This window comes from Bos indicus x Bos taurus, unplaced genomic scaffold, assembly GCF_003369695.1.
Source record: "Bos indicus x Bos taurus breed Angus x Brahman F1 hybrid unplaced genomic scaffold, Bos_hybrid_MaternalHap_v2.0 tig00000113_arrow_arrow_obj, whole genome shotgun sequence".
NCBI lineage: Eukaryota > Metazoa > Chordata > Mammalia > Artiodactyla > Bovidae > Bos > Bos indicus x Bos taurus.
This window is the reverse complement of record NW_020867122.1, coordinates 1-11,459: the sequence shown is the minus strand read 5'-3', so window position 1 is coordinate 11,459 and position 11,459 is coordinate 1. Positions and strand designations below refer to the sequence as shown.

Genomic DNA, 11,459 nt, shown 5'->3' with positions numbered 1-11,459 from the left:
AAGTCTAGAAATGAATTAGAAGCTTTTTGAAGACAGGAATCTTGCCAGTTGTATTCAACTAACATTCAGAGTCAAGACCAGCACTCAACACAGAGAAGCTTCCAAGTAAATGTTGTTGAATGTATGCATAACTACAGAGGTGCTTTTAGAGGTTATCTGGTTGCCAAAGGAATAGTCTATGACTCAGGTCAGTGAAAATGATTAAACCACATTTCATATGGTTTTCTGACATAATTAAAAAAAGCAGGGAAAAAAAATTCTCTAAGGAGTAAAATCTCCAGTACTTCTCCTGGAAACTGTTTCTGTGTCATGTTGTCATAATTATATTTCTGCTAGTCTAAATTAATTTACAGTTAGATGATATAAATCAGTAAAGTGCAATAAGAATTCATCCATATTGATATGAATATATGCATATCTATATATGTATATAATTCCTTTTGATGGACCATTTTTAGTGACACATTCAGCTAAGAAGCTCTTTCCCTGTATTATATTAAGCATGCCCTAATCATTGCATATCTTGAGAAACCATTTGATGAGACAAGTGACTTTAGATCTCTATTAACAGATTCTCCATCTTCTTTTTCAATTTCACTTCAAAAGTGTACATTTAATTCATTTTTTCCACTTTAACATTTTAAATAGAAATATGTATTGGAAAGTTAACATGGCTATTGAATGCAGACAAGGCGTTTCTATGCAACCTTCAAGAACAAGAGCATCTTGGTTTATATGACCAGTTTTACAGGCCGAAGTCCTTAAGATTCACTGTATGAATTATGTGCTATTTATTAGACAGTATCAAAGAATGTAACACATTTTCTTTAAGTTTTTTTGGCACATAATTTAAAATCAGAAAAAAAAATTCAAAGGCTTATCTAAAGTGCTTGCCATAGTTACCCCCCCAAAAGATATAATCAAAGAATCTCACTGAATTTAGAATTTTTGAACATTTGTTGACTTAAAATGTTAAATGTGGTACACTGCGCATCTTTGATGGATATGTTGGTGGTTACAAGGTGCATGGTCTCCATAGAGAGTATTGACCATAAAACACTTACTGTTGGGAGTAATGTATGTTACTGTACCGTGTTACTCTGTGTCGAGATGTCACTGGGGATGTGGAACCAATAGTTTGGCTTATGCGAATGTCTGGACTCATCATTTGTGTCAGTTGAATTTCTGGTCCTACCAAAATACCACCACTCATGACAGGTCCCCTACAACCATCACTCATGCTACTACTGCTCACGTCAGGCCTACCAGGACTAGACACCACTCTCTCAGCATAGATTACATTGTGTGTGTTGGCTAACTCAGCAGGGACACAAATATTCCCTTGAACCTCGTAGACAGGTGCCATTACTGTTTCCGTTACTACAACATTGGGTGCAAGCTGAGGATCAAAGACAATCGTAGTGGGTTGCATGCATGGATCAGCAGTAGTGTAAGTCTCGGTCACTACAATATCCCCGTGCATCATGGGTTCAGGTATTGCCATTTCTTCTTTGAATTCAGCCTCTGAGAGAGTCATTCCTGAAGATTCATTAACAAAGTAGTTCGGTCCAAGTAAGGGGAGGTCAGTGCTGATGGGGATACAGGACTGCTGAGAAGGAAATGGGTCAATTTCCGTGTTTAAGCAGATTTCAGCAAGAGTCTTAAATTTTGGATCTAAAGTTTCCATGTGGCTTTCATCTAAATCATCCACAATCCAACTGCAACAACCAATGGAGCCCACAGGAGACCCTACTCCTTCGTGGTCATAAATGAGCAAACAATCGTTTGCAGGGCGGCCTTCATCTTCGCCTGCATAAGCATATGCTTTCTAAAATTGGAAGAAAAACAGACAATTAGACGTTTCTTTTCTCTATAAAATAATTAAAGAAGAGCAACAGCAATGCCTTAGAGACATCTGATTTAAGATGATTTAATGGAATGAACTGAGAGATACCCTGATTGATTGCCGTATTTCTAAATAATTGGAACTCTGAAAGGAGATCAGTGTGCATAGTCTTTTGTTTCTGAGGTGGTCTAAGATAATAACATTTAGTTATGTGCAAAACATTATTTATTTAAGGAGAGATATTTGATCAACTTGGAATAAAAACATCCATAGAGGTGTACATAGCTCTATGTTTCAGAGACTTCTTTTATGTGGCCTAGGTGAAGACAGCTGGGGTGTTTTTGGAGTTACGTTATCAGGAGGGAGTTTATCTACTGTGATTTTTAATTTTTTTTTAAATGACAGACCCTTTAAATGAAATCCTAGGTGTGACCTCAACATGTAGAAGTGATGAAATGAGAACTTCTTTGTTTGAAGGTGTGGGGAGGGAGCACCTGGTGGTTCCCTTCCCTATTTGCCTCAACTGCTATAGCCCTTGGTGGTTTCCATGAAATCCCACAGGGCCTGCCCAACACCATCCAAAATCCCCTGATACAATCTGACCCTTTCTTTCTTTAATAAATAAGGTAACCACAGGCCCAGGGAAGGTTAATGTCAGGCCCAGGGAAGGTTAATGTCATGCCCAAGACTTAAATAGCTGTCCAACACAATGTCAAATCCACCTATCTTTTCTCCACTGCATCATGCTGCTTTCCCTATAGTCTGTACCAGAGTCTACATCCCTACTTTTTCTTAAAAAAAAAAAAAACAAAAAACAAAAAACTCTATTTATTTATTTATTTGGCTGTGCCAGTTCTTAGTTGCAGCACACAGGATCTTTAGTTGTGGTATGGTGGATATAGTTCCCTGACCAGGGATCAAACCCAGGGCCTCCCACAGTGGGAGTGTGGAGTCTTAGCCATACTTAGTCTTGTGCCCATTTCCCAAATGTACTTGAGTGGTGTGGATGACTCATTTAAATACTGACACTATTCATGCCCTGTCTATAGTGGTGTTGGTAACCACCAATTTTAAGATACAACTTACAACATCTTTAGCATTTTTTGTTAAGAGCGGTGGTGAAACTCACGTGTTGCCACATAAGGAGTAAAATGGGCTAATTAGAATATGAGATAAAATGGACTGCTAAATAAGAGAAATAAAGGTACTAGATAGGAATTCAGAAGATGGTTTAGATAAATCCTCTGTTTATCCTTTGTGCTGCCCTGTTAGGCCATCCCAGGGCCTTGTGTCTTTCCTCCTGGCATGCTCATAGACCCATGATCCTCTCCCCTAGTGAGGGACACAGTGCCTGGGGCCCTGAGTAGAGATGAGAGACCCGGGTTCCAGGCCCTAATCTGTCATCAAATCTTGGTGATGCCCTATTCCTCAGTTTGTGCTCTCTTTCTTCCCTAATTTGGCTTTTGGTTTATTTTTTCTCCTTTCTGTTGGAGGTATCTGCAGGGCTGAAAGGCCACCGTGAAGAACAGACATGAACACACAGCTCTTCTTGATCGGGATTCTCTTTGCTCTTTGCTGTGGGAAACACTGGGAACACCAGAAAGAAACAGAATACAGGAAAATAGCAGAAGGGACATGGAATATGACGGGATACTAGCCTTTTTCACAGTTGTCAGAGGTATTATGCCTACTGGATATGACGTGTTTCAGTAAGTTGGCTTTTTGTATTTAAGGAAAAGTGAAATATTTTTTATTCAAGATTGGGATAGAGTTAAAAGTAACTGAATATATCTCAGAAAAGAATCTACTGCCATTGTTATTATTTTGCAGTCTCAAGAGTGAATGATAATATTGTTGAACTGTGTGCAGGGGAATTACCTCAGAGAAATTTTTTATTCCGGATTGGGGTAGAGTTAAGAGTCCTCAAATATATTTTAGAAGACTCTACCACCATTGTTATTATTATTATTCAGTCCCAAGACTATTTTGTGGAGCTGTGTGCAGGGAAGTTACCTCAGAGAAATAGCTGTCCAGGAAAGCCAGGTTCAGGCTGGTGTCCCCATAGTCCCGCTGGATGCCCACCGCCGAGCTCCTCCTCCCCGCGGTGCCCGCTGCTCCTCCCGCTGCCAGGCCAGCGGCCGCCCCCAGACCGGTATTGAGTTCCACTCCCGAGACACCCCCTTCAACCGTTCCTCCGCCTGCGTAGGTGTTAGTGTAGATTTCTGAAAGGAGAAGGGGTTCAATGGTGCTGGAGTCGTCTGCATTGTTTAACCCCCGTAGACACTGTCAGCAACACCACCACCCCTTCCCCCCAGCAAAGGGAAGGCTCTGCAATGCTAGTATAGGAGCAATTCCAACTATATCTATTATCTTCAGGCTTGCTGATAAAAATAAAACTAAACAGTACAAAGGGAGCCAGGTATCAGGCGTGGCTTTGCCACCTTTCGGTTGACAGACTTGAAGGTGCAGAAGAGGCCAGAGGAGCAGGGCCTCCGTTTTGCCTGCACCAGTTCCTTCTCGGGCTGCCTCTGGCAAGCTCCCCAGGCCTGGCTGAGAAGACTTGCACTCACTCATGAGCCCTCCAGAGCAAGGCCAGCCACGCGTTTGCAGAAACGGAAGCTCACAGTCCTCATTCACCCTGGTGCTGGATGGGGAATGGGCTTCCATAGGAGTGTTCAGTCACCTTAGACTCTTTGCAGTCAGAGTCTGGCTTGGGACACTCAGAAATCATCACTGAGAAATCACAAGCCCGCTCTAGAACTGGGCAGCCTCTCTACTTTGTTCAGTTATTGCCCAATGCTGGGTATTTTCCCAGTATTTTAGGGTATTTCTGGGACTTGGTAAATTAGGAGAGGGTAAGAGTGGTGAGGCGAATGCATGTATGAATTTAAGAAAAGTTCCTCATTTCAGCTCAGTCGCTCAGTCGTGTCCAACTCTTTATGACCCCATGGACTGCAGCATGCCAGGCTTCCCTGTCCATCACCAACTCCCAGAGCTTGCGCAAACTCAAGTCCATCGAGTCCATGATGCCATCCAACCTCTCATCCTCTGTCATCGCCTTCAGTGTATTCTTAGGAGAACATATTTGCTGCTTCGTTTTTTTCTTTCTTTCTTTTTTTAAAACTGCTTGTTTTACAAATAATGGTAGCACTTACTGTGCAAGGCACTATTCTAATGTATATTTGTGATATACATATATACATACAGCACATATACACACATTTGTATATGATATATGTAACATATATGATCCATATTATATACCACACATACATATATAATGTACATACTATACATATAATATATAATATGTATAATATACCTATAATATATAGTATGTATACTATATATATAATATATAATATGTATATATACATATATATGATCATTTACTCCTTATAGGAACACTTTGAAGTAGGTACTATCATAAATTCAGTTTCAAAGAAGGAAATTGAGGCCCAGAGAGGTGAAGTGTCTTACTCAAGGACTTAATTACTAGTAAGTGGCAGAGCTGGGAATCAAACTTGAGCATTCTGGTTCCAGACTTTGCCCTTTGAATTGCTACATCATTCTTCACTGCCAGTAGTTTAAGACAGAAAAATAAAGTCACCACTTCAAATATGTAACTTTCTCTCCACTTACACTGTCCTCCAAGGAAAATGACAGATATGCTGATTTTTGGTAAGGTACTTATACATGAGATTTGTCTGGCTGAACAATTTGCAAATTTTAAAAAGGAAAACAGATTTTGACATCCACTGACCAGAGGAATCCATACGGTCCTGGGTATTAGAGGCTGTCATTGGTACACATATGTTGGACACATCCTGAAAAGAAAAAAAAGATTTTAAAGAAATGTTTTATGTTAAACATTTTGAAATACATATTTAATTACTTATTTTGGCTGCACTGGTCTTAGCTGTAGCACGTGAGACCTTTAGTTGTGTCATGTGGGATCTAGACCCCTGACCAGGGATCGAACCTGGGCCCCCTGCATTGGGAGCACAGGGTTTAAGCCACTGAACCAGGGAAGTGCTTATGTTAAACATTTCAAAAGTGATGTATTTTCAACTTTGTGCAGTGTATAATTATCAGGACATGTTGAATCCCTCTGAAACACTGAGCTTCTGTGGAACCTGACGAATCCACTCACCCTGTCCTCGGGATGGGCCCCTTCTATTCTCCAGGATTGCACCACTCCTTCTCCCCCCTCAGGCACAGGAGCAAAACTCGTCCCCAGCCCTTCTGGCTGTTTTCGTTTGCAGCAGCAGCACAAGAGCAGCAAGAGCGGTGCCACTGCCCAGGAAAGTGGAAAGGAAGAGTTAACACATATTGCTCAATTTAGGAAGTCATCAAATGCATCACTTTTGGGAAAATGTGGCATGATATTCAGAACTAGAGGGAAAAATACAAATGTAATGCATTAATTTCCCCTGAAGTATTGAGTGGGGCTTCCCTGGTGGCTCAGATGGTAAAGAATATCCCTGCAGCATGGGAGACCCAAGTTCCATTCCTGGGTGGGGAAGATCCCCGGGAGAAGGAAATAGCAACTCACTCCAGTATTCTTGCCTGGGAAATCCCATTGACAGAGGAGCCTCGTAGGCTGCAGTCCATGGGGTTGCAAAGAGTCGGACATGACTGATCGAGTAACATTAAGGATTGAGGATATGTATCCGTGTTTATAAATACAAATCCACTAGTCACTTAAGATCAGGTAAACTTTAATGACAGATTAGGCAAATAAGGTTCTTTCTTCCTGCTAATCTAAGACTCCAAACTGGTGGCAGATCCAGGATTCAAATCCAGTTTTTATGTTTCCTAGTTCCCTGTGTACATGTGTGCACATTTTACATGTGTGTTTATGTCTGTGCTTTTCCTCTGTCCTAGACTGCTTTTCTGGATTTCCCCACACACCATGCTCCTTCTAAGAAGATCTTCAGCTCAAAGTCACTTTCTCCATCAGGACTTCCCCAACTTTCCTATTTAGACTTAATTACTTCTGCTTTTCTGCTCTTAAAGGACTCTGCTGAAATTGTCATGATGGGATTACTTTAGCTCTGCTATAAAGCAGACACGACTGAGCGACTGAACAACAGCAAAAATACTGTACTTAGGGACTTGCATATTTCCCATCTTTTTGACCCTCACTAACCCTGGACTTTTTTTGTTGTTGTTGTTGTTGTTCAGTCACTCAGTCATGTCCAACTCTTTGGGACCCCATGGACTGCAGCACATGAGGCTTCCCTGTCCTTCACTATATCCCAGAGTTTGCTCAAACTCATGTCCACTGAGTTGGTGATGCCATCCAACCATCTCATTCTCTGTCGTCCCCTTCTCCTTCTACCCTCAGTCTTTCCCAGTATCAGGGTCTTTTCCAATGAGTTGGCTCTTCACGTCAGGTGGCCAGAGTATTGGAGTTTCAGCTTCAGCATTTGTCCTTCCAGTGAATATTCTTACTTACCGTTATTGAACAAGTAACATGCCCATATCAATCCCATTGCTTATTTCCAGATTTCCACAAACATTGCCATAGGTACCAAAAAGAAATGGCCATTCCAGTGAACCTGATTACATTCTTATTTTGAAGAACTGCTGAAAAGAGGGATTTAATCCAGTACTTACGAAGCAGCAGTAAGACGCCCATCGTGATCATGCCAATCCCTGTTGATCCCATACCAACATTTGAAGCCTCAGTTTGGTCGTCAGTGACAGACACACTGGTGACAGAGCTCCCATCCCCGGTGCTGACGTCTGTGATACCCGAGTACAAGCACACGTGGTTGATGTCACAGTCACAGGCCCTTAACTCTATGATCTGCGGCAATTCGCATGCTCTGTTAAAACTGTCCTTTACTAGGATCGGGATTTCGTAGTATGCGGAATATAAAGTCTGCTCAGCTTTCAGGATTGCAGAGGTAGCTAAAAGGCAAGAGAGAAAATAAATTAAAGATGGGGTACATATATACAATGGAATATTACACAGTCATAGAAAAGAATGAAGTCATATTGCAGCAACATGAACAGACCTAGAGATTATAATACTAAGTGAAGTCAGAGAAAGAAGAGTATCATATGATATAGCTTATATGTGAAATATAAAAAGATGATACAGATGAATTTATTCACAAAACAGAAATAGCACAAACATAGAAAACAAGCTTTTGATTACCAAAGGGGAAATGGGGGAGGGATAAATTAGGAATTGGGGATTAACAGATAGATACCACAATATATAAAATAGATAAAAAATAAGGTTCTACTATATAGTAGAGGGAACTTTACTCAATACTCTGTAAAAATCCATATGGAAAAAGAATTTGGAAAAGAATGGTTATATTTGTATGTGTAACTGAATCACTTTGTTGTATACCTGAAAGTAACACAGAAATTGTCAAGTGACTGTACTTGAATATACAGGAAAAATTTTAAAAATGTTTTGGTGAGTAACTCTTTCTAATACCCATGATAAACTTAGGATCTGACTTTTTTTCATGCTCCTTTAGTCATAGAATACATTGTCAGTTTTTAAAAATTAACACTTATGATGCTTATTTCCAGAGCAACAATACTTGGCATATAGTATGCACTCAGTGGATATTTGTCTAATGAATGAAGAATATTGAGCTGAAAGGAAATAATTAGAAGTTTTCTATTTGGGATGACAGCTTCCAAATACCCTCATGAAGACTGTTGTTCATCTCTTATTCAAAATCACTGTCTTAACATTTAAAATTATTCCAAAAACTATTATTTTACTAATTCTTTGTGCTGTGATTATCTATTGATTTTTATAGAAACCATTGCTTAACACATAGGTTGAAATTTATCAACCTGAGGAGGCCTTAGAAATGATTTACTCCTAAATCATGAATAGTAATTGATGAATCCTTAACACTCAATTATTATTATTGTTAATTATTATTATTATGGGTTATTGCTTTCAATTAGCTATGTAATAACCTGCTATGTCTACCAAAATGTAACCTGAGCTCAAGTAAGAGTCAAATAAGGCATGGCCCCAGCCTGTTGTTAAGTGGGATTTTTTCTTTTCTTCAAGACCAGCATGTAAATAGGACCCTAAGAATATTTTTTCCAATAAGACTGTATTTTTTACTGGTAATCTGTGATAGAAATATCTCATGCTGAATATTTTTTCTTGTTTTTTTCCTCATAAAATCTAGGATATGAATGAGGAAAAGTAGGTAGCAATTATTTAAGAATAACATATTGGAGTTTTGTAGTGAACATGAATTCAGAGTTATATTGATTTTAATGCAATTGCTTAGCTTTTAAAAATATTAAGGTGGTTTTGTGGTGAAAGGGCTAAAAGGTTTTATGGTGAAAACAGGTTACCCGATTTCCTCCAAGTCAATGGTGGCAATTTTTTTTTTTTTCTGGCATCATTTTAGGATGAATGGAAAAGCTTGGTGGCTTCAGAAAGGTGGATTTTTCCTCTTACCTTGAACTCTGACCACCATCTTACCACCCTACCTACAACGTCTCTCCTGTTTCTCCAAATGAATGTCTGACGAGGGAGCTATTGTGGCCAGAATGGGGGCTTCCCAAGTGGCACTTTACCAGGTGGTAAAGAAGCCGCTGGCTAATGCAGGAGATGTAAGAGACGTGGGTTTGATCCCTGGGTTGGGAAGAACCCCTGGAGGAGGAAATGGCAACCCTCTCCAGTATTCTTGCCGGAGCCTCCCATGGAAAGGGGAGCCTGGCGGGCTACAGTCTCTACAGTCCATAGGGTCGCAAAGAGCTGGACAGGACTGAAGTGACTTAGTAGGCACATGTCCAGAATGAAATTCTCTCAAAACATTCGTTTTCTATTATACATCTAACATCTCAGGAAAAAGAACCCAAGGTATGTAAATTGTTAAGATGCCTGAAATTATATCTCAATTTTTATCAACGTGAGGCCTTTATTTTAAAGTAGCAACAGTTACCATAAACACGCATGCTACTATGGACTCTTTACACTTTTGGTGGACATAGAGTTGGAAAGTATTATTATGTGACTTGACTAATTATTTGGTAATTGTTTTTGCTTTTGGCCTTAGAGTATAAGCAAATTTGCATCCTACTTACCATTTACTGATGTGATATCCCAAATGTCCGCTGTCCCTGGGGGTTCATTAACAACACAGAAGGTGAAGGGAGACCCATAAGGGTGACTGTTAACGCCTGCAGCAGAGATAAGGATGGAGGGAGAGGCAATGCAGATGGTTTCTCTCTCAGCAACAATGACTGGGCAGTAATCGTTGACATCAGGAACTTCAATACATATGGTTCCCTGGCCGTTTTTTAGAGAGCCATCTGAAACAGCAAGACATATAGGGTGTTGGGGTAAATGGTGTTGGGGAGAAAATTCTTTCTCGCATCCCATGATGACGCCACAGCATAGAGGAACAGTGACCTGACTCCTGAGCTGGTGCGTGATAGGATCCTGCCTGCTTAAATCTCCTGAAGCTGCTCTTGCTTTTGCTCAGCACCTTCCGGACCCAGTGGCTTCTTTTTAGTTCTTGGAACTTGTTCTTTCCTAAACCAACACTTGTGCCTTCTAGTCACTCTTCCTAAAATGTTTTTTTCATTCCTGTTTTCAGCTTCACTACATATCTCAGAATGCAAAATTCAGCATCCTTTCTCAGAGAAGGCTTACTCTGCTTTCTAGTCCACCGTATCTCCCCAAATGAGACCCCTGTAGTCCAGTTTAGAGCCTTTCATTCTGGGTACTTATTGAGTCCGGTGTTTGTGGAAATAACTGCAATTGAAGTTAAATAATTGTTTTGAGTATTTTTTTTTTTTTTTTTTGTTCTGTTTCACTGTTTAAATCCATCCATTAAATAGACACTGTTTCTCTCTGAAATGGTACTTTTGAAAACAAATATAAATATATTTGCTTTCTTCCTAACCCATTTGAAACAAATTTTGGGTTAGTATATTATTAGAAGGAGCAGAGGACAAAGAAATAGGAGTCTGGGCTTTTAGTCCACTTTTATACTTTATGTTGAATAAAGAATTGTTTTGTTTTTTACTTGCAGAGAGTCTTAGTATTTTCATTTGTAAGTCAGAACACTATCATCTCTAGGTATTTTGCTAGGTCACTCTTTGTGAAGTTAATAAATGTCTTTTAAAGATGTCTTTTGTATGCCTAAATGGAAGAGTCATTTAGTTACTCAAATGATAACAAACCAGGAGCCTATTCATACTGTATATGGTTTTGTACAGTGTGTTCTTATACCTGATTTGGGAGTTGACTTTCTATTCCAGACTTAGGTTCATTAGAGAGATACTAGATTATCCCGTAGATTAGATTATGTGCTGTGTTGTTCTCTGTTCCTCATCCTCTGAAACTTTCTTATGGCCTTGGGCTGTGGGCTTCCCTGGTGGCTCAGCTGGTAAAGACTCTCCGCCTGCAATGCGGGGTATCTGGGTTCGATCCCTGGGTTAGGAAGATCCCCTGGAGAAGGGAAGGCTACCCACTCCAGTATTCTGACCAGAAGAATTCCATGGACTGTATAGTCCATGGGGTCGTAAAGAGTCAGACGCGGCTGAGCGACTTTCACTTTCTGTGGCAAACCACAGCTAAAGCCACTGTCGACAGCATCTGCTC

General features: G+C 40.1%; 1 protein-coding gene across 1 annotated transcript; it reads right to left on the bottom strand.

Moving 5' to 3' along the window:
• Positions 1 to 986: 986 nt before the first annotated feature.
• Positions 987 to 10,232, bottom strand: LOC113888575 (desmoglein-4-like). Its single transcript, XM_027535631.1, has 6 exons — positions 9,935 to 10,232; positions 7,469 to 7,765; positions 6,000 to 6,142; positions 5,610 to 5,673; positions 3,860 to 4,068; positions 987 to 1,828 (listed from the first exon to the last, which is right to left on the bottom strand). Exons 1-6 carry the CDS (start codon positions 10,230 to 10,232, stop codon positions 1,061 to 1,063), a joined length of 1,779 nt encoding a protein of 592 aa, XP_027391432.1. The 3' UTR covers positions 987 to 1,060.
• Between the last annotated feature and the right edge of the window lie 1,227 nt (positions 10,233 to 11,459).